Source organism: Hylaeus volcanicus, chromosome 1 (assembly GCF_026283585.1).
Source record: "Hylaeus volcanicus isolate JK05 chromosome 1, UHH_iyHylVolc1.0_haploid, whole genome shotgun sequence".
Lineage (NCBI taxonomy): Eukaryota > Metazoa > Arthropoda > Insecta > Hymenoptera > Colletidae > Hylaeus > Hylaeus volcanicus.
In genome coordinates this window covers 15,182,013-15,207,478 of record NC_071976.1, presented here as the reverse complement: position 1 = coordinate 15,207,478, position 25,466 = coordinate 15,182,013, and the positions used below count along the sequence as shown (strand labels likewise).

At 32.7% G+C, this 25,466-nt stretch overlaps 1 protein-coding gene across 1 annotated transcript in view; it reads left to right on the top strand.

Annotated features, from left to right (window-relative positions):
* LOC128882067 (neuromodulin) overlaps positions 1–19,373 on the top strand; it is a 232,861-nt gene extending 213,488 nt beyond the window's left edge. Inside the window, exon 4 of the mRNA XM_054133645.1 lies at positions 15,251–19,373. Within this exon, the coding sequence (XP_053989620.1) occupies positions 15,251–15,397 (147 nt within the window). The 3' untranslated portion in view covers positions 15,398–19,373. The remainder of the gene's footprint in view (positions 1–15,250) is intronic.
* Positions 19,374–25,466: the final 6,093 nt, after the last annotated feature.

Here is a 25,466-nt window from a genome sequence, read left to right as displayed (position 1 = left end):
GTTTTACGACCAAATTGCATTTTTAAATAAATTGTATACAATTTTTCATTTATATCAAAGTAAATTAAAATTTGCTTATTCCAACTGTAAAATTAATTAAAATCGTACAGATGTTACGTTTACGGTGTGGGCAAATGCTTTTGGTTAATGCGCGTTTCTAAATAATGAAATAATACACATGAAATCTATATATTAATATTAAATGGGAATTTTTAAAAATCCAATATAGAGAAGAGTGCATAATGTAATAATTCCTAATACCAAAGAGGACTCACATTTGAGGTCGAAATATTGATGCAACAAAAATTACGTTTGTTTGTGTTAAAATTTTCGCGTATTTTTTAACAATTAATATATATTATATGGAATATTGCAGAAGAATATAAATTTGGATGCTAATATGTCATTGTTTCCAGGCTCGTCCAAACACATATGAATTATCTAATACAACAGCATGTTATGGAGCATTAAATTTAAATCGTTTCACTTATATCAAATTGTTTAGGGTGCAATGTCCTATCTTATTCAAGTGAATATTATTCCTCTTGGATTGACGTCAGTAAACGCTATATCACGCAGCGTTTTAGTGTACGATACCTTCTTTAAGGATTCTTAGAAACGCGTTCAGCTTTAAATCCTTAAATCTCCTTTTATGAATTGTAATAAATCCACGTTTCTTTTTTATACCCAGTACTAAGCCGAGCTTGGCAAGCTCCTTACGAACATCCAATTTCCCTTCAAAAACTCCGAATAGATTCTGTAGAAGCATGAGGAATTAATTGAAAATGAATTTCTTGCTTTTATAAAATATTTAAGAAATGTTTATACTATAACGCAAGACACTTTTGCTTTCATGAAAGATCGTTAAAAATGAGACCTACAGTCAGTGTAATAAGTATTCGTACAGCAACCATATTAAAATAAATGGTCGCTGTACGAATACTTATTACACTGACTGTACTTATAGTATTAAGATCTACTTCGGAATTTACGGATCTTATTGTACACATAATCATGATAAAGAATTAATACTAATGGATTTTTTGAACTGAAAATGTGTATATTAATAAGGGCTGAAAATCTCTTAATGATTTCATGGTAATTAAGAAATTATGAAGGAAAATTACTCGAAACGCTAAATCTAAAGCGTTGTGTCTAGCTTTCTACTATACGATGTAATAATTTACTCGAGTTATTTTATTTTTATGAATCGCAACTCTTTTGAAATCTAATACTCGTAATTTTGGTAATGATACTATTTCAGTAGCTATTATACATTCATAGTGTAAATGTTTTCAATTATCTGGTTTGATCATCTTCAGAATATTGTTTATAATCAAATAAAATAAAAAGTAAAGTACAAATAATATATATATATTTTGCATTTTTATTGACCATATACTGTAAAATGTAATATTTATTAGAAAAGAAACTCTCATTGATTACATCCCTCTATTGAAGTTAAAAACTGTTTTTTCAATAGGAAATTTAGAGTTTTGTTTTATAGTAAAACACAGATGGTACGAATTATACAGAATTAAAAAAGAAACTCACATTGATAACATACGTAGCTTCATTAAAAAATACCTTGTGACAAAATTAATTCAAAGTATGCAGATTTATATACGTATAATAAGTTATTTAAAAGAAACTAGTTAATTTTCCCCTTGAATGGCCAACGATTCGACGAAGAACGCTAACTACGCTATTGTAAGGATTAATGTCCGACCAATTGTAAGGATTTCTCCTAACTCGTTTGTCGCAAGCCGTGGAAGTTAATTCACCTGAATTTTCTTGAAAGCTTGCGAGCTAAATTTCAACGGATCTCACTATACCGTCGGCTGTCGAGCGTGGTCGGCTGACTTATTGGCTGGAAGAGTTAAACTTCCGACTAATTGGTAATCAAAGGGTCGCACGAAGTAAGACAGCCCGGAACAAAGTTTCGCGGCCCGCAAGCGATTCCCTCGTCGGTGGAAAATTATTAGGCTCGTACCCGACGTTCCTTCCGCACGTGCACGCCCACACATGCACGCCTACGAGAACGCGAATAATTAATGCCAACGTCGTGGAAAATTGTTGTTGATAAGCTTTCGTCCTACCTTCGTTCGACTACCTGCCGTCTCCATCTCATACTGATTACGATGAATGTAACGTAACTCTATTTCCTCTTAAATTTTCATGGCGTAAATAATTTTTATACAGTGGATGTAGAATGTATTCGTACACCGATCAATTTCCCAAAAAACTTTTGTGTGAAATTGTAGTTTCTTAACTTCTTTTTTTATAATTAATGATATTTTACATATTCTCGGAAGTCTCTAAGATAGATATAGTCCAAACAACATTTACTAGTTAATATAATTTGTGAAATTAACAAAAAAATGCGAAAAGCGGGTAAAAGTATAAAAGCAATAAGTATTTGTACGATTCTTATGACGAACCATTTACAGTAGAGTTTGTAACGTAAACACATTAGTTTATTGCTTCGTACGAATTAGAAAACATCAAATTTCGAGGAAAGTACTTTTAAAAAAGGTTCTAATAGAGGAATGGAAAAAGATCCCGCTTCGAATAACTAATAATTTAGATAATTTAACGCTTAGAAGAGTTGCAATAATTATAAAATTAAAAGGAAATCCCAGGAAGGAAGTATTATATACTTGCAAATTAATGTAAATTTCTTTTTTTTTAATGAAGTTTTAAAAATTAAACAGTTGTGCGAATACTTATTGCTTCAACATTTCTATCGATTAATTGGTTTTTCTTATTAATTTCCCAACTTACATAAAAAGCTATTTTTTTTTTTTGTAATCTATCTATTCTATAGATTTCCGAGAATATGTAGAATATCATGGTTTATAAAAAATAAGTTAATAAATTACAATTTTACATAGTTTTTTTGGAAATTGATCGGTGTACGAATACTTTCTACATCCACTGTATGGTTTCTGACCACCCTAAAATAAATTTTATGTTTAGATGTCGAAATTAATTCTGTGCATTTTTAAAGTAAACTTACCATTTATTTATAAAGAAAAATCATACAACTTTTAACTTTTTCCTTAGTCACGGATTCCAAGAGAGCACATGTAGTTATAATATCAAATGTCAAAGCAATCTGTGTGTTTTATTGGAATTAAGGTTTGTACTCTAACATAACAAATTGGCCAGTAAATATAATAGTCTGTACAAATTAATGTTATAAATAATTATGTAAATGTAAAGACACAGAATTAATGCCTACATCTAATAATTGTCAAGTAGTGGTCATTTTTATAGTTATTTCATTTGTCTTTGCATGTCATCATCGTGTATGAAATTCCCTTAAACTCTTTTGAAACAAATTAAGAAAGTAAGTTCATTGACTTGCCAATTATAATCTTCTGAAGTTTAATGCTTTTGAATTAACCACTGCCAATGAATGCATTTCTATTTGTTGATGCGCATTTTATAGAATTTCGTGCTTTGATTGTTCTTTAATAGTATACTAGGACTATTTACTACTCAAACAAATTAATAAACAAATTTTAATATTTCACACTCCATGACAATCACCAGTACATTACATGTCAACTATTAAACCGTAATTATATTTCATGTTGAGTGCAACGATAAAGAAAACAAGTGTTTAAGAATATCTAACACAACAATACATATTTACTAAATAGGAGAAATTCCGGTCTTCAATTTAAATTTTGTTTGAATTTGATCCGTCGATTCCACGCTGAGCTACAGCAGTTCAAAGTTACTGATTTCGTCGATAGCATTACGAATAAAAGCTTGCCCTTGCGATCTACGTAAATATTTGGAAGTGCGTAGTAACAGTTTTTTTCTTTTTCTTGGATGAACTCGGCAACATTCATTGGCGTAACTATCAGCTTTTCTGTACTGTCCATTGGCGTGCATGCCAATTTGTTTTCTTTTATTTCTTAATTCGAAGTAAACTATCATTTCTGATTGGTGGAGGATACAAATTCGTTTTTTCACATTCTTTACTAAATTAGTAAGGGTCTAGGAAGATTTGAGAGCAATAATTGAATTTATAAATTAACTTTCTTCCTGGTTTATTTTACATAATTTGGTTTTAATGCTTAACTAGCATATATTTTTTAGCACAATTTTATGAAAAAAATGCCTGTAGATATTCGAATGAAATTTCATATTTGATTCTGCACTCTCATCTCAAATTTTTAAGCAAACATGATTGATGGACAATGATAGTCAACTGTTGTATATTGTTTTCTTCTTCTATTATACATACATTCGAAATTTGAAAAAATTTAAACAAATTATTAAAGTACATTTTAAAATCAAATAAATTCTAGATAAGAAAGTTCTTTCAGCTTTTTCTCTATCTTTTACAATAAATGAAAATGTGATAACATTTATGATTTTCGCATATTCTCTCAAATTAATAATTCAACACATTTTGATCTTTATTTGTGATTCAGAGTTAGAAAATTAATTATCAAAACTTCATTATTTTCTGTTATTTAAAATAATAAATCATAATATACTTCAGCCTTATTTCATTATCGTAGACGTTTTTCTTTTTGTCACTCCAATTCAGTATTATCAATCATATTTTTAATTTCATTCTCCTGTAATTTTTTATCTTTATATGAACACAATCTACAATGTTTCCACACAGTTAGTGCTTTTTACAGTTCGTGAATACGTTTAACTGATTAACCAAAGGACTTGTTTGCCTTCGAGATTATTTTTACTGCTTATATTTTACTACATACGTGCGAACGTAACCTACAATCACTAAGCAGAATCTGAGCTTTTAATAGATTGTAAATATTTTATATTGCTTTATTAAAAATATTGTTTTTATTCTTCATTTTCATTTTCACTGCCTATGATTTACTGCTCACGTGAAAATGTAACCCACAATCATTACACCTAATCTAACCTTTTAATAATGTTCCGTTCCACGGACCATCTGGTCGAGGATTTCGAAAGTCTGTTTATGACGGGACCGTCAAATAGCCGTTTTTGAGTCGACATTTCGAGTCGTTTTAGTAATTTATTTTAGTCGATGACCCTACCATAACGTTAAAGTTTCAATTTGCTTCGTCCTCAACGGCCGCTTTCCTGTCATAAACTCGGTCTTTCCGAAGGGTGGCTTTGGCACGGTCACGTTCGGACCCAACGGTACTTTCGGTACGCCACATGTTCACCTGGAGGAAAGGCCCCGGCATCGCCGGACTTCGGGGTCCTCCAGCTACCGACCGAGGTTTCCACCCTTCCTAAACGAAGACGCTCTAAGGGAGCTAGAAAAGGTGGGCCCAATGCACACGGGGACACGCTGATTGGTAATTTTCCAATTTTGCGAAAACCAATCAGCGTGTGACCTGAGATTCCGACACCGTCGCGGGAGTCAAGACGACAGCGAGTCGTCACTTCGAAAACGAACGCCGAATAGACAATTTCGAAAACATACGTCGAACAGTCACTCGCATAGTCAATTCGAAAGTCAAAACAAAGTTATTGTCGAAACAATTGTTTACGCATTAATTTACGGAAACAACGCGACGCGGTAAGACAACGAGTCCGAGGGATAGCCCGAGATTTACAACCTCGGCCGAGGAATTCAATCCGCGTTGAATTATCGTGACGGGCAATCGATCGACGCGAGATTGCCACGAAACAAATAAGTTGTGAACATTTTTAACCGATTCATCAAGTTTATAGCTTTTTGCCTTCATTACTATTTTTATTGTGGAAGCTTTACTGCTTAAGTAGAAACAATCTACATAGAAATCTATATACATAGTACGTATAATTTAGGTGCTAAACAGATTATAAACTGTTTCTTTCCATGCATCATCAATATTGTTCCTTTTATTTGCTATTGTATTGATAGTATTCAACATGTATCCCAAGAAAGCCTATCTCATGTTCAAAACCCAAAACTATTCCATTTTGAATCAATATTTACAGAAAGAGTGACTACCACTTTTTCACGCTATATGACCCAGTCAGTACATCCACATGACAACCGTGGATTGTTTGTTTTAACAAAACACGACAAATCAATTTTCTGAAAGTAAATCCTACGCGCAGCAGTCGCACACGGTAAAAACTATGAAATATTGTTTTGAAGAGCGAAACGCCTGGTGTTGATTTACCATTCGCCTCGCCATCGAAGAAGTCGGTTAAATTTGGTTAAAAAAGTTTTTTATTATCTACATTCTAGTTACTAGAACATCAATTTGTAATTTCTTGCTGATTAAATACTGATTAACTTTTGTTGGAAACATTCATTTGTCACATTATCATAACTGTCGGAAAAATCGTGTGACTGATTTCCTACACACTGTTTATAAAACAAAGATTAGAAAACATTAACATGAAACGAACACTTTACCCCTTTATTTACTGAATTTTTCAAAAGTTTTTAAAATCTAGGCGTTCGTCTTGCTCTTATATCATCTTATAGAGTTGTCTCTAACAAGCTTCCAAAAGAAAAAAGCTTATGCTGTCGCCTAACAATTAAAAACGAACTTCATAGAAGTGGACTTGAAAGTCACAATAGGTTTCAAAGCGTTTAATTAATACAGTACCATGAGAACATTGACGAGACTTATAAGTCCCACCAGTAAATAAAGTTTTAGGAAGAACCAAACATCAGGGAAATATTCTCTTTCAAACAAACAACACTCTTTTTGATAGGTTTAGCCATTACAAAGTTATGCGTGAACATAGAACCCGAAATACAGTCCTACCCTTCTCCTTTTTTAAAATCGATTAATGAAATTGATATAAACACGGGTTCTGTAGCGAATGTTGCTCGATATTCCCTCACTTTCGCGCGAACTTTGCGTGAATAATTCAACGTTCATGCCACCTAGTAATCGGAAGGCCGCGAAATTAATTAAACAGAACTAATTGGACGCTGTACCTTACCGGCGGAAGCCAAGCACCCTTGTAGAGTCGTATGATCATTCGACCATTAACACGGCTCCGGGGCATTGGATCTGCAAACGCAGGATGTGATCTTAAGTAACGACTTTTGCTAGCTTGAAGCTTTTGAAATTTTAATGCCTACTTTCGAGCTTTTATCACGCATCTCATCTCCGATGATACTCTTCTAGTTGGTAATTTTTTTACTTTGTGTTATAGGCTTCCTTTAGTGTGTTTAACAAACAATCTATGGAAATATTGCTAAAAAATGATAGAGTTAGGATGATGTAAAAATTTATGGAATAATTATTTAAAATATGAAAGTTTCTAGGGACTTGGTCATTTCCTGCATTCTGTGTCCTGATTTTAGTATATTCGTGTTACAAGATGTAAAACTAGGACACTAAACTCTACAGTAGTATACAGTACCACTAATCAAACAAGAATCCAAATAAATCCGTCGCTAATTACTTGACTGCGGATCTTTATGTAAAATAAAATCTTGGCAAACGTACCTACAAAAATTGAACCTAAATAGGAATTTATTTTACTCTATAAATATTATAATATGAACTTATATATACTATATGTAATGGGTATATATGTATATTAAATGAAAAAGCTTACGGACACGATATACATAATATATTTAATCACAGACTTATACAATAAAAGGTTACATAACATAAGAGAAAAAAGCACATGGTGTTTCACACCATATTAGCACCGGACTGCTACGGCGCCACATAGAGATGCATGCAGGAACTACTTCACTATATACATATAATATTATATATAACTATACTATATATACTATATATAATATTATAATATGAACTTATGTATATATATAAAAATAATAAAAAAATATTGAGAGTAAAGTTATATATACATATGTATATATATACTCATATTATAATATGAAAGTACATATATTATGATATGAACTTTACTCTCAATATTTTTTATATTCTTGCATGCTGTGGGCATTTTGTGGTGTCTTGTACATTCAAATTCCTTATATATGCATAAAAATCCGCAATCTACTAATTACCAAGCAGTAATAAAGTAATAAAGATCTAAAATTTTTCTTCATAACCAGTTTCATTTTTTGCAGTTTTCATTAGAATCATGTACCTATACCTGAAGCCATATTATTTACTGAAATGCCAACATAATCATATAAAGTGCACAGATATTTATGGAAAATTAAATTTTAACAGATACAGATAAAGAATTCCGAATTAAAGAAACGTATGCGTTTAATTGAAGTTTATCTGTTAAACAGTGTAACATGTATGTTATAGTTGATATTTTATATATTTTTGGACTTTTGCACATCCCCATACATTTCCCCATATTCACTTGCTCTAAATGCATAAACATCCAAAGTTTATTCATATAATATTTGAAGTATTTGTTCTCATAACCAACACAATTACATTTGTCATTATGTTGACGTAAATCCTGTTGAGTTCACACGAATCTCGACCAAAGGAAAGAACCATTTCGAGTTTATTTTAATTCACGATCCTTTTCTTTCCTTCATATTTTCATATCATCGTTCAGGATGCATTTACAATTCACAGGCTTGCGTATCCACCATTCTGGTCGGTTTCTTGAACCATCTAATAAAACCCATCAAGGAATTTGAGATTGCTTTAGATAGTCTTCCACGAGAGAATGGTCGTTTGCATAACAACTATCTCCAAAATGGGTTCGGAGTTCTCGTAGCTATTTCGTAGCATTAATATTAACGCGATACAAATCTGAAAATGACTTCTTCGGTTAAATGAATTCTCCCGACTTCGGGTGGAGTTAGAAGAACATTTTTAGGATAAATTAACAGATTACTTGAATACTTATTCACACGAATTAAGTGAACATGTGTATTTTCGTTTAATTACGTAATAGTTTTTGCTCGTTGCGTCGACTGCGTGAATGTAAAATAAAATTAAAACAAATTCATTGAAATGAAGTGAACTCTACATTAGAAGGTGATAAAGAAATTTATATATGTATAAGTAAATATATAGGCATGTTAATTATAAAATAAAATAAATATATACTATATAAATTTACTTAACACTCTCTAACACAGTGCACTATATTTTAATGAATTCTTTAAATATGTAGTGGTAATTGAAGCGTGTAAATATTAAAAGACATTTGTTCTTTATTTATGATACAAAGCACGGTATAAAGTAACCATCCTCTAAGCTAGGAAAATGTTCCACTGTAAAGACAAAAAAATAAAAATATTATTCCTAAATATGCATGTTGCAACTGTGGTATTAAACAAATTCAAAAATATATAGAAAAGAAATTACACATTCAATAGATCGATTGAAACATATTTGATCGCTTCTAACGTTTACAAAAATAGGATGTACAGAAATTACAAACAATTCACGTATTTATGATGTGTTCTTTGTATTTCGAGTTTAGTGTAACAGTTGGACCGAGGAGGCCAAATATGATTAAAATATGATAAGAACTGCAAGAAAATCTCGTTAATCAGGATACACGTTTCGTTTGGATAAATTGTTCCTCGACTCAAATTACAACGGCCACTAATTTCACTTGCAAATTGAAACCTGATTCTCTTCGTAAAGCTTTTTGCAGCTTTGGAACTTCACCGTTACTTCTACGCGTTAACTGACTCTCCCCGATTTGTCGGCTAAACACTGCTTAACCTAATTCACGACCACCCCCACCCTCCCACCCCCCACAAGCATGCAATCCTGACATGGGGAAAGTACTAATTGATTACTTTCGCGCTTTCTCCTATATCGATAAGAAACAAACGTTATTCTTTCTTTAAAGTTTCTTTTTTCAAGATCACGTACTTCTCATATCAATCTGAAAAATTTTTCAAAAGGGAAGGTTTAGTTTTTTGATAAAACACAAGGGGTATGGAATGGAATATAACATCTTAAAGTTCCTCTTAGAAAGTCCTTTATTTTACTTAGGCGGAAGGAAACAATCCTCATAAAAACTTTATAAGTTTATGATGTTCTTTTGCTCGTGTACATATGCATGGTGTTAGTAAATGTGATGTTGACATCTTGTTAAAAAATAATATAGAATATCATTGTGTAATTGGAAAACAATTTTTATTCTTTTATCTATATCTACCTCCTATTTTTATATCTTTTCTTTTTTTACTCATATCTTCATCATTATAGAAATATATAATCAACAAAATGATGGGTTATACTTTTTCTAATTTTACCTCGCGTTCATAATATAATGAGTTCGACGTGAAATAACCGAGAAACTTTTACCAACAGTATCTCCTACAGTAATGTCGTCAGTAAATAAATACAAAACTAGTAAAACGATGGCTTAAACTTCGCGTAATTACATATGAACTATAACACACTCCAATTTCTTCAAAACCCTTACTTCGAGTTTATACTATGATACATTTGAAGTGGAACGACTCGGAACATTTTCAACAAATTCTAGTTATTTAACAGGTTCTTCCTTATTAAACAAACCAGCAAAACGATGACTTAAACTTCCCCTAATTTCTGTAATATACGTACTTTATCTTGAAAAATCTCTAACCTCGAATGCAAAAAGCGACCAATTAAAGCTTAGAGATCAATTCCAACAAACCCTGGCCGTGTATCGGTTTTTTCATTCGTCGTTCGCGTCTTCAGGCATAAGTGGCTGCAATTAACACCGTTCCGTCGCAATCTTCGCGAAGATCTTTACGAACGTGCATATTTCAAGCGGAGTTTCTTCGCGAGACGCGGATCTTGATACCGGCGATTTCACGCTTAACGCGAGAATTAACCGCTTTAAATTCGCCGATGAAGTAAAAGCGAGAAGGTAAAAAAAATCCGAACCGCGGTACGTTATTCGTGATTAAGGCCGTTATCAGTGACAATTCCCTGCGAGCCCTGTGGCCCGGCCCCTTTATATTGCCCCGAGTCTTTATACCATCCAACATCGGGCTATCAAACTGACTCACGATCCGAGCGGTGACGAATAATACTCGAACACGAACGTTCGCATACCTTTGTGCAAGCACTCGGGCTCGTCGAAAGTACCGACGACACGGAAAGCCTTCTCACACGAACACTCGGCCGGGGTGCATGAAAGTGGATAGAGGGGTACGGTTAATGCCAGGTCGAAGGAGAAGGAAAGTCGGCACCGGGGGTCGAATGCAAATACGTTCGCGCGTAATTGCAATTTACATGTTTATAAACCTCTTTTGCATGTGGTGGCTCCTTTTTTCCTTCGTTTCGAGAACGTCTCGAGCCCCTGTTACTAGACCTCATGCCGTGACGTCAGGGCCACTTCGTTATGATACAGCGTAAAAATAGCCGGTGTGACAATAATTGCGCGCATAATCGCGAGGAACGCGACGTGACCAAGGCGTCGCGCCGCCCCTGACGTTCTTTTCACTGTTCGACTTCCACGTTCAATTAAATAAGTGGATACGTTGTTTTATACGCAATCAACTTATCGAGTTCTATGTTTGATACTGTATTTCTCAAAATTGATATAAATATGATTTGGGCATATTATATTATATTCGAAGATCGTTGAATCGACAGAAAAATAATTATTCTGTGAACAATACACTGATGAATATAATTATACGACACCCCATTTATTTAAAAAAAAAATATGTATAAGCTTGTATACGTAGCGTAAATGATGATGGGATGAAAGAGTACTATTCGCGAACTCCATCACAATGTTAACAAACACAAAGCGTCGAAGCATTTCCAAGAATTGTAATGTTTGGTTTCTTCTGTAGGACAAAATTATAAGACATTAATGTTAGTCGACTACAGACAGTCGTTGAATCTAAATGTATTCGTGTGTTTCGTACTGTGAATTCTCTATTATAGTGATTTTCTTAGTATAAAATAGAAAAATATTAAAACTAAAATCATGCCACGTAGTAAAGTTCCAACTGAAGAGGAAAAAATAGAAATCTTTCAGAGAAGAGCAAGAGGAGAGAATTTAAAACAAATGTCACGAACAATGAAAAGAAGTAGGCATGTAATTCGTAATTTTTTAAATAATCCAAAAAATTACGGAAAAAAGAAGAGATGTGGAAGACAATCATCCCTTACTTTAAGAAATAAAAGAACAGTTTTAATGTGTGCATCAAATTCAGCTCTTACACCTAGACAAATTTTAGTAGAATGTGGATTAAAAGTATCTGTAAAGACTGTAAAAAGAGTTATACGAAAGACACAGCATCTGAAACGAAAAGAATTTGCTGTTAAACCACCTTTATCGATAGTACACAAACAGCGTCGACTAGATTTTGCTTTTAATCACCTACAGTGGACGAAAAAATGGCGGAAAGTGCTTTTTACTGATGAAAAGAAAATGAATTTAGATGGACCTGATGGTTGGAAATATTATTTTCACGATTTACGAAAAGAAGCAAGAAATTTAAGTCGCTGTCAATGTGGTGGAGGATCTGTGATGTTATGGGCAGGCATCGGGTATAATGGGAAGACCGAAATCAAGTTCATTGATGGCAGAATGAAAGCTGCTGGTTATTTAAAACTAGTACAAGAGCAGATTCAAAATCATGCTGAAAGAATGGCTGGTGAAAAGTTCATATTCCAGCAGGACAATGCAGCTGCTCATACAGCTAAAGTTGTAAAAAATTATTTTCAAGCTCAAAGTATACCAATTCTACATATGGAGATTGACCAGCACGGTCTTCGGATCTCAATATTATAGAAAATGTGTGGGGTCAGTTGAATAGAAGAGTATACGAAGGTGACAAACAATATAATAGTCTTAATGATTTGAAAGTAGCAATTCTGAAAGGTTGGGAAGACTTAGATCAAAAGAATATAAAACATTTATTTAAAAGTCTACCGAAACGAATGATCGAAATTGTTCAAAATAAAGGATGCTCTACACATTATTAGTACTTCAAAATGTGTATAAATTTTCAGAACTTTTGTACATTCTCTTTTTATTTTAAACAGTGTCTTATAATTATGTCCAATCGAAATTATATTATTTTTGAATAAATTAGAAATGTTTTATCATTTTTCGCAAAATTTATGAAGTTCTTATTAAAAAATAAACCATTTTCTTTTGACAAAGTGTATTTTAATATACCTACGTTATTAAGTACCTAAACCAATATTCGTCGGGGTGTCTTATAATTATGTCCACCAGTGTAGATGATTTATGTTTAAATTATGCGAAATGTAAGCAGGATACTGGTACTTGGAAATGTATACTAATATAAACAATGTACAGTTTTTATTATTAGAGATCAAACCAAAGAATAACCATCATCTTATTGTTAGAAAAGTAACTTATATTCAGGAAAAGTACATAAGGAAAAATAATTAACAGAATGAACAGGAAAACAAAACAACATGAAAATGAGAAAAACCCAAAGTACATTAATCTTTTGTTTTTCGACTTCACTATCCACAAACATAAGACAATTACCTGTTTTTGTTAAAATTGAAATAAGTAGCTTCTCTTGTTCAAGTTACGTGATGTGGAATATCAAAGAAACATATATTTTCATCAGTATCCTCAAAATTGTATTATTCGTTAAAATCGTTCATATTAATTGTTCATGCATGAATTGTCTAAATATGCAAATTGAAATTGCAATTTCAATTTTCAGTGTGAACTTCATTTAGAATCCTTTAAATGACTGTAGTGTATTGTATATTAAAATACTTAGCATTCTCTATAACGTAGCATTCTCTACTTCAAATTGATACTTTATTCACCAATTATTAAACAATTTAGATTGCATCTTGCATTCTAAGGAAAATAAGACACGGAGATTCGAACCCACTATCCTCGAATCCACAATCGACAACTTTTCCTACACGACCAATCCCGCACCCTACAATTCGTATTTTTGTTTGACTTCTTATTCTTGGGTATGCAGGGCGCGATACTACAATAAATTTAACGTGTTACCAAATGTAATACGTAAAATATGCAATAAATCTACTAACAAAATGCGTTAAATATGCGGCTTTTAATATACCATTTCAATCTACGATTTATAAGATTCTTTCACAAGGAACAGCAGTCTTGTAGCTTGAAAAGAATTTAAATTTCGCTCTCCCTTAGAATGAAAATTGAACATTTATTCAGAATATGACGTTTAGTAAGATGAGATATTTTGTAAGTAAAAATTTGGTGCTTTAGCGATGCAGCATCCAGCATAGTAAAACATATTCACGAGGAAGAAAAAGAGGAGGAAAAATTCAGTAGTACGAAACACGATATCTCGTCCGGCGGTACTTCGAATTCCAACGAAACTGGAACCACGTAGCTTGAGACTCCAAGACTACTATGAAGCGATATTATACACTTCGACTGTTCGTTTTGCGAAGCAAGTTGATCGATAAATGCCCTCGAACAGATCACATTATTTCTTGAAAATTCGTTACAGAGAAAAGTGCATAATATAAACAATTTCTACTTGAGCACATACAATTATTTTATTATCTATAAAACAAATGATTTATGAACAAGTAAATTTCCAAAATTATATTTAAACACTTTTAAGATTTTCATCTACAAATATATGTCATAATTTAATACAGTATAAACAGGCATAATTCATATGGAATAAACGTCTTTTTAACTTCAGATTCTCTTTAATGTATTTATTTCTGAATAATGAAATAATGCACATATGCTTTCTATATATTAACACATTCGCGAGTACTGACGTGAATTCTCGTAACTTCAAACTCTATTCCTGGTTTCTATTCCAAATTATGACAATTTTTTTATTTTATGTACTACATATTTACAACATTGATATTTCAAAACATATTTTGTAATTTTTATCTTCGTCTTAACGATACAAATTTGCGATGTCCAGCTTCAGAATTTTATTATTTTCGTCAGTACCTACTCGGTATTAGAAACGTAAAACGTCTGCCGGTCGCGAATGTGTTAATACTGGATTGGAGTTTAGAATTAATTACAAAGAAAAGTGCACAATATAAATAATTTCTACCCAAACAAACAACATTATTTAATCGTCTAAAAAACAAAAATAATATGTTTATGATTTGGTAGCAATGAAAACAAGAGCAACGAAACAGAAATGTGTGTCTTACCACGACTGCGCTAACTCACTTGTACTTTATTAACAAAGTCCCGAAACCCTTTTTAGGAAACCGTTTATATCACGCAACTACTGAACGTAATTTCGTCGTGGCATGAACCGTAACGCGAAGACACACATACGGTTAAATTAGCCCGTGGTGGTTGGCAAACACTATTCGCGTAGCCCACCGACATGGTTCGCAACTACAAATCTACACGTAGCCGTTGCAATCTGTTGTTTCAGGCAAAGGACGCCATGAACGAGCTGGAGGGTATCGATCTCACGGATCCGGATCTGCACAAAGCGGCGACGAAAATCCAAGCGAGCTTCCGGGGTCACAAGGTGCGCCAGGAAGTGGGGACTCCTGGCCAGGAGGAGACCAAGAATTAAGGAGAACAACGGAGAGTAGCTGATTCTTCGAAATCGAATCGCCGATAGTATGCCCGAAATAAAGAACAAATAAAAGTAAACGTAAAATAAGAAGCAAATCGAACGTTCAAAACAAAGAAAAAAGCAAAAAAAAAATAATAATAGCAAGAAATCGGGCATCAACCTGTTTCTTTTTCATTTGTCGTTGAGTCCTGCTTCGTGCGATCGCGATTACTTCACACGATACCTCGCGATCAAGTGCTATCATTTCAATGTTCATGATGACATTGTTATCGTCCGATATTCTCCGTGATTGCTTAGAATCCTCACGTTTTATCGTGGTTTCTTTAGGAGCTTGCGAATTCGGACTTTCGATTTGAATGAGACAGACCCTCGATAAATTTTGAATGCAGAGATGGGCAAAGATTTTTATCTGGATAAGATACTTCAAGTAAGGAATTAAAGATCGATATTTTTCTATATGTTATTTGTTTGATACTGATTATGATCCGATTGTGAAATCAAATTATGTTTTACGGTGAACGAATAGAGGCTTCCATGTGTAACTGTTTAGTCGAATAAATGTTGCGAATAAACCGTTGCACAGAGCTTTTATTCGTCATTTGTTGTTTGAAAATAAATTCTGCCCAACTCTGATGAAAAATCTCATCACTTTCCCTTTGTACTTTTGAAAGGATTTCGGTCACTTAACCCTCTATTGCATATTACGTTCGATCATTGAGAGATTTCTATATTACTCCTGAATAGCGATAGTGACATAACTAAAAAATTAAATTTTACAGCATTTTATAAGCATTTTAAAAATTGCATTTTTAAAGAACTGTTTCAATTGATTCCTGTCTTGTTTATTTGTTGTTGTACTATTCTAAATAATAGAAGAGGTCGACCAACTCAATTAACTTATACAATAAAATTAAAATTGATATTTTTTAGTCCATGCCACTATCGATGACAAGAAGCAATACGATGTTATCTTATAAAGACGAATAATAACCCTGCAGATTAGGTCAGTAGCGCAATTAAACGAGAACAAAAACGAATTGCCGTCCCATCCTATGAAAAAATTCAAAAAACTTTTTTTAATATGTTCTAAACGTGCAAAATTTTAAAAGTTTGCGTATATAAAACTATTTTACTCCCTCTTCCATTTGTGAAACTTTTCGTCGCTGATTATTGAGATTGAATATTAAATAATTGAATTAAATTGAATTGAATTTAATATTGAATATTAAATAATTCATAAAGCTATAATTAAAAATAAATAATTAATAAACTAAAAATAAAATGGCTGCGATAGAGGGTTGAATGACAAGTATCACGACGATTTTTTTTATCCAAAAATTCACATGCCGTGTGTATTCCGCGATTACTCTAAAACTGTATTCCAAGTGTTTACTAATTAACATTTACAATCGTGCGCGGTGGAAGGTGAAAACTCCTAATCGTCTGGTATCGACAGTTCTTGGCTGTCTGCTGCAAATTGGCATTTTATCGACGTAAAACATCCCCTGACACGAAGCAGAGATGGGTAAAATTTCAATCGAATAATCGGTCTCGAATAAAAACGATTTATTCGTGACACTTATTCAATGTACCGTGATCATGATCGTAGGTCTCGATTCGTCCAACGTTGAGTGTAATTTCATTCTGCAATTCAAATATTAACTTTCGTTCAACGATTAACGGACAGAAATAATAAAAATAGATACATTCAGTGTAAGAAGTAATCGTACAGCAACCCATTTAAAATAAATGATTCCTGTATGAATACTTATTACACTGACTGTATATATTACTCGTATATTTTGATTTTTGGTACTGAATCATCTTCAGAATCTGTACGATTAAATTTAAATTCGCAAAATTGGATACACAGCGCGCCACTTTCTCAATCGAAAATCATAGTAGGATCGACAAATAGTTATAAGAATTGAGAATTTCAATGGAAAATGTTCAGTGAAGAAGTTTATATAAAACGAAATTAATTATAATGTATTTATTTATTATCGAATTAGAATTGTAAAATATGTTGCGTGTATAAAAGAACGAGTAAATATTGAGCTTTTGCTCGAATAACTATATCCAAAATTATATTATCGTACCGAAATAACTGAATAATAAAATGTTTCTCATATTTTATTCGTTTTTCGAAATTTGTATTTCATGGAAGAAATTTTACCCAACTCTGACGTGGGGTAAACGAATCGGAAGAGCGGATCGAACGAGAAAAACACTGATCGGTGTAATAAACGTCAGGAGCCGCTATGCGTTGCGTTAAATCGATCCTCGGTCAAGCGCGAACAAGCGATTATTCGAAAAGGGCTGCCTGAATTTCCCCAAGTCCAAGCCACTCGAGATAACGAGATAAAAATAAAAGCGAAAACCGAACAAAATCAATTGACTCGAGAGCGATTCGATATTCTTAATGAAATTTCATTTCCTCGAGCAAGCCACACGAATCGAATCAACAAAATAAAGGTCATAGACGTAACGGTGTTTTCCTACAACTGACTTCACTTTCCAGAGCAATCGAAAACTATATTTATCAAAATAGATCAAATATTTAGATTACGTTAGAAACTTTTTCTGAAAATGATTTTTGTATTTTTTCATTTCGTTTAAAGAATTTATTGGCCGTATTGAAAAAAAGATTGATTAGAAAAATGTAAGTTCGAGAACTATGTTATATCAAAATAGGATAAACATGAGTAAAATTATATGTGGATTCAAAGCTTCAGTAACGAGTAAAAGATAACCTACTTTTTATTCATTAATCGTTGAATAAAAATAGAGTTTGAATTACAGGGTGAAACATTTTAGGGTGAACGAATAAAAATTTACCTGTTTAATCGAATAAACTCGACGAATCACCATACGTTGGCTTTATTCGTCAATCATTATTCAAATACAATTTGACAAACCTCTGAAATATGGGGACAGTGTTCGAGAAGTATGACTGCTTTACAGTTCGATTCAAAATTTTTGTTATTCTAAATTATCATTAGTATGACTAAATAACGACGGGACAGTGTTGGAATAATATAATCATAATTAACAATTAACGAATAATCCAACACAATTAGCCCCGAAAAATGACAAATTACTAATCTACAAATACAGCTTCCAAATACATTTGACGATTACTGATTAATCTGACAATTATGATCACCAAAATAGTAAGTACAAAGTAATCCCTACCCAACTCAAAAGATGAAGTTGTCGAGAACGTGTATCTTCAGCACCTATGAATTCTATAATTAAACTCAATTTTCTGTTTAATTTGTCCAATTTGTTGTACTATCTGAAGCAAATCCATGATATGGAAAACAAAATTTGTTTATTTAAAATTGCCTTTGTACAATTAGTCTGCCCTAAGTGGAATGAATCGTTGCGTCTATGGCTTCTGTAAGCATAGGGGTAAAGAATGGGAGAAGAAACTGAAAATTAACGTGAAATTAATCGACGATTGATGAAAGTAACCGGATTTCGTTAAGAGGTTGTATTGTATTCTGTCCGTGCCGGAAATAGAGCGTGTTTACCCTTGTATAATTTTCACTGTGCGAACCAACGTCGAGACTCGACGACCCAGCAACTCGGCCATTCGTATCGAACCACCCCTTACAGCGCGCGACGCACGCAGGCGACCGAGACGAAGAATTGACAGACTGGATGAAATATCAAACGTCCGCACGCGACCGCTCCAGACAAGGAATCGCTGGCATTTTCATCTATCCGCGACAGAGATTCGGTTTACACCAGTGGTGCACAACCTTACCCCTTACCGAGCCAAATAAAATGAAACAGTTTGTCCGAAAAATAACTCGTCTCTGCTCTTCGAAATTCCTTGGCTCGTCAAGCCCTTTATTTTGTTTGTATAGCATGTTCGATTCTTTCATTTGAGTCATTTTCAGTAAAACTTTACAATATTCATGTATTTCCTTGAAAAAAAAAGGAGGGGAGGTTTGTTTCAAGGAAACGAAAATTTTATCTAGATTGCTTCGTTTTTTATTAAAGAATAATTTATCGTTTGAATAATCTAAGAAGTTTACATGTTTCCTTGAAAACGAAAAGGAAATATTTGTTTCAAGAAAACGAAAATTTTGTCTAAATTTTTCCTCCTTTATTAAAGAATAATCTGCCTTTTGAATAATCTAATAAATTTACATGTTTCCTTGAAAAAAAGGAAAGAAAGATTTGTTTCAAGGGAACCAAAATTTTCTCTAGATTGTTTCGTTTTTCATTAAAGAATAATCTATCGTTTTAGTAATTATTTAAGTAATGCCCAACTCTGGCTCAAAGAAACGGATGGAGTTTTCCAACCAGTAGCTTGAGTACAAATTTTAAACATCAAAGCAGTAGTTATTCGAGCATGAGAATCTTTTTTATAGCATAAATTGGTAATAATCTTACTTTTACCAAAATATATGGATATGCAGTGAATTATGTGTAAGAGATGCGAAAATTTCCTGTCTAAGAGACACGTGGTTGCCTCCACTACTCTTTGGAACTGTTCGTCGAGTACCAATCGAGGAAAATAATAGTGAATTAGCCTCTTTCGAAAAGGAATCAGAACGATTCTGTTCTGGCCCTCTCGACGTGTAAGAGGCATGTTCCGAACCCGAGGAGCGCCTCTAAAACAAGATTCACTATAATTCAATTAATATTATTACCAACATACATTTCCTAATATTTCTTTTAAGAAATAATTCTTTGATCTTCGATATCAAAAAGGATGTACGAAAACTTTAAATGTACTTAACCAAATAATTGATCGTCGTTAGAGAAATCATGTAATTTAAAATCTAGAAATTATATAAAAGAAGTTATACAGGTTCATGTACCGGAAAATAAATCAAAAGCAGATTATCAAATAAAATTATGTTTGATAATTCATATTTGATAATTATATTAATCTATAATTATATCTGTGTACTTTAAAAAAAGAACATAGATATATTAATACCAATGAAGGTTGATCATTGAGAAAAAATTCACTACAGTTATATCTTCTTTGATATTTTTTTTTAGATTTAATGTTACATACTTTTATTCAAAAAATTACCAATTACATGATCGAAAACGTTAAAAATTTATATACAACTTCGACGATGTTAAAGACTCTCGTGTTGGAACAACAATTACTCGAATATTTTAAACTTATCGTAAGCCTGCATATGAACGCAAAAAAGTGTATGTGTGTATACAATGCTAACAATGGAAATAATTAAAAAGGATTACTTCACCGAGCAAACTGTCCCCGAGGGAATTGAAAAACGCACACCAGTGCGACAGAGTTGGGCAAAATTTTCACCTGAAAATTTCGAATGACGGATAAAGGACAAACAGTTTTCGATAAGTTATTGTCCAATAAAAATTGTCATTTGAATTTATAAAATGGAATGAAATTTAATATCGAATGAATAACTGCCTGATCGAATAATCGTAGCAAATAAAACGCTATAGATTGTTTCTATTCGTTATCAATTATTCCAATAAAATCTTGCCCTGCTCTGTTGTACTACTGTCGTATATATTTAATCGATAGGTGTATCGCCAGAGTTGCATCGCTCTAACGTTAAGGACATCCATTCCGTTATGTTGGTACACGATTTATTTTTCAATGATAAGATAACAGATATTTTTATGCGTTAGATCACACGTTATCGATGCACATAAAATAGATACATACGTTTAACAGTCACGTAACAAGAAATGAGCAAAATTCTTATTTATATCAAAGTCTTAAATAACGAATACAAGGTGAACTTTTCATTCGTTATTGATGAATCCAAATTAGAATCATAGAATGAAATATTTCACCTATAAATATATAGCACTGTTCAATCGAATAAACGTCTCGAATATAGTGCTACTCGTATGAAAGTTTAATTAAATTGTACGAGGTATATTATAATTTAATTAAACCAATATACGGGTACAAAATATTCGTGACCTTTATTCGATCGTACAGTTCCATTTGCAGTTGTCCATTGTGAAATACTTCATTCTATAATGAAATTCATATAATTACGTTAAATTAGTTCATTCGCTATTCATTATTTGAATAAAGTCTTACCCATCTCTGCTATTGTATAACGAGAGATGGGAACAATTCTTATTTGGTAGAAGTGTCGAATAATGAATAAACGATTTCTTTAACGTCCCTTTGAAAATTAGAATTCCAGTTATAAACTGAACTATTAATGTCACAAAGACAATTAAAAATTCGCAAGTTTTCGTCATCTATTATTTTAATCATATTTTACCCGCCTCTGCAGGTAACGATATCGCGTTTTTTTATTCTCATCTAGTCCGTGTTCATTTCATTCGATCGAGCTGGTCGGTCGGTGGGAGAATATATATACATACGTTGTTTTTAGCAGGCCTAAAAACACTGCGCCGCTTTTTATCGCCGTCAGGGGTACTCGTCCCACCCCTATACCGCCATTTTAGCCTTTTGACCTCCATTTTCACCTCTTTTTCGACATTCGATTGGTATACTTGGTACGATTGGCACCAAATTCTATTTAAAGAATCTGTTAAAATCAGCGTGCGAAACGGTCGAAAATGGAACACTTTTATTATTAATAAATGGATATTGGATATAATACGCTGCTCGAGACATCATCTGTTCAAAAATGATTTTATCGTTCATTAACCTCTAAGTACATTACACATTGCTGCCTCGTATAGAGTGGCTATTTTTTAATCGCATTAAAAGAACATTAAATACTTCATTGGTCCAATTAGCGTACTATTAAAATTCTTCCACCAGCTTTTCCAAATGCGGACCAATTCCTATAAGAATCGTTGTAGATAATACTAAAATGACTTTTATCGCGTTAAATAGTACATTCGAGCAACTTTTATACTGTTTGTAGTATTTTCCATTTAAACACCATCGTTGCAATTTTATTAATTTATAATTATTAAATATGAATATTAAAATTGTTTAATGGTGATAACTTAATGGTTACTGTCTTCTATTTTTGTTGTTGTTAAAAGTGTTATTTAACGTAGTTGCATTCAATTCAGTATTATCCGCAGCTTTTGTTATAGAGCAAAAAGTAATTCTCATAAAATGCTGAAGGTGTTCTCGAAACTTTAAAAACTACGCGATAAAATGAATTTTAACGGTGTCGCACTCATAAATTTTCAAAAATAAATCCAGTTTAACGTTCAGCTCTGCATTTTATTATTTCAAAAAATACAAAATCAATTTAATCGAAGGTTGTACAAAATATTTCTTCCATAAATAAAATACGTAACTGATATTGATATTCATGATTTTGCTCTACAAGAAACGAACATATATTTCTTTGCCTTGGTCTAATGGCGAAATCAAGGATTCTCCGTGAAACTATCGAGCGGTTTTTATCATGCACGTATTTCTGTCCACGAATTATTAAATAATTTATGACGTGCCGAGCCTGCCGCGATAGCATTAAATGTGCAACAAGAGCTGTTATCGTTTTATCATACGCTCTAACGACCTAACTCCTGACATTGGACGTCGTTTATTTTTCCCCTGTAAATAGTTTCGCTATGCGTCACTAATCTCCGTCGCGCGTTGTCGCCTATCACGATGTTTTCCATCGAACGTAACGCAAACTGCAATTTCACCTTCAAAAGCGACACAACGTCGTGCGCGAATAAAATCCTTGGAAATACTACACGAGGTACTCGGATTTGTTTTTGTCAGCCGTGGTACGGGGCAAATACGTCCGAGAAATAGTTTCTTCTGGGAAAAGTTTAATACATTGTATAGAATTCGCGTATCCAAGAAACACATTGTAAGAAAATATTATCGTTCATGGTTGATACTAATTGGAGTTTCCATGTTATCTTTTGGGTGAGAAACTCTTACGTTTCGCTAATACTGTAGCTAGATTCTTCGCACTGATATTTCTATAATACAGTGTTTTTCAATTTCTTTTAGTTTAAATATCTACTTTATCAGATCCATTTCTTAATTCGCCTCGTTTAATTTTTAGGAGCTTAAAATTATAATATATTATAATAATCCCTTCAAAAATATAGACTAGATTTACGTTAAACTTTAGTAAGACATAAACAAAGAAATTTGAAAGAAACAAAATTTAAATAACATTTATTACTTATAATTTTAACTTAACATACAAAATAATAAGATACATGAAATTTGAAGGTCTAATAAGAATATTGAAGTTGGTGACGTTTGCAAATGTTAGGCTATTTCTATGCTTAGCCAGCATTTGGGAAACAGCACTGAAACCCCATTAAACCAAATATGAAATTGGAAATACCATAATTAAAATGTATTAAATAATATATTTATGATTCGCCTACATTGAGAAACAATGATATGATAACATGTTATATTATCAATGAGTGATTTGATCCTTGAAGAAACTAACTGCAATGTTGGCGAAGCACCGGAAGCCTCGGTTAGTAGTAGCCATGAAGAATCAGGCCGTAAATGTCACAAATCTTTTGATTATCATTTAATATACTCAAAGATGCAACTATCATACTGTACAATTTTTCATTTCATTTTAGAGGGTTGAATCTCGAAAGTCTCCCTTCGCTATTGTCCGTAATTCCGCCTGATTTCCCCCATCAATGTTTACCAATCGTTCACCCGGAAGTATTTCATCAATGAAAATATTTCTGCATTTATTATAAAAAGTATTAGAAACGAAGAAGTCCCCGTGTTCTCGTCACTTCCGCCCCACCGCCATACTGTATCCTACTTGTTACAAAAGAAGATCGCCACGAAAGAATTTCCAGATTTAAATCACATTTTGCCGATTTTCTCGTGAAGCGATCTTTCGCACGATTTTTCTGACAATTGTTCGGGCTTTTTTGATTCCTACTTTCTTGCATTTTCACGTTACCTCATAGGTTACCACTTACTACTTGTAGAGAAGTTAATGAAGACGTTGCTATCGTCGAAAATGTCTAAGGAAAGTGACTCGTCGCCGACACGAATAAATCGGACGAATAACAAAACAATGAACGTTTATTTAAATTGCGACGATTAACGAAAAGAAAATTTTCGAAGCGCGACCATTGAAAGCCGATTCACACTGCGACACGTCGAGTCTCGGCAACGACACGCTAAAATTATATAGAAAAGACTCAAATTACACTAAATCTATTTATAATATTATATTCCTGTTATAATAATATTTGTATGCTACACAAATTAAGAGGCTCCTGTATGAAATATTATTATAATCAATATTGACACCTATATACATATATTAATATTATTAATATTGTATTTATATTATATATTATATGTGTATAATAATATTAATATTATCAAATATATTTATGATCTCCGTCAACGATACAATACATCAGCTGCTCTTTATTACTGCCGCTTGGTGAGGATCGGCTTTATATTTTGGATGAAGGAATTAATTGTTCGTTTTCAGGCATATTGGTGAACAATGCATGAGATTTGAATAGCAATTTATTATTATTAGGACTCGATCGATCAAGAATGATAGGTGTAAAATTCAAATCGTGCACAATGAAATATTCCATACCAAAGGAGAATTATATTTCTAAGAGATTAACTTGGAAGTGTCTAAATAAACGGGATAAACAATTTTACTCGCTGTAAGCAAAATTATTGTTCAACAAACGCGTACTACTAATGTATAATTAAAAATGTTTAAATATATTGGAGCTTCTGTAGTTGCAACGATGTCTTTTTAAAAATTAATGGAGAAGGTATTGTAATAAATTATAGGCATTTTCTTCGGTACGTGACGATACCACACAGATATACATAGATTAGTAACACACAAGATGTTGCGATAAATTATATTCTAAGGATGTAACAAACAATTGTAACGTTTAAATGAGCAGTATCATGTACGTAATCTGTTTGTTTAAAATAAATACCCATTAAGTGTACAAAAAGAAAGATTCCGATTTATACTACGAAGTATTAGAAATACACCTTGAATTACATTAAGTACTTTGAAACCGTCACTTCTTCATTTCTCTATTAATTATTTTCGATTAACATATAAGTAATTCGCGTGATTAATGTGGAGAGAAATTATTTTTTTAT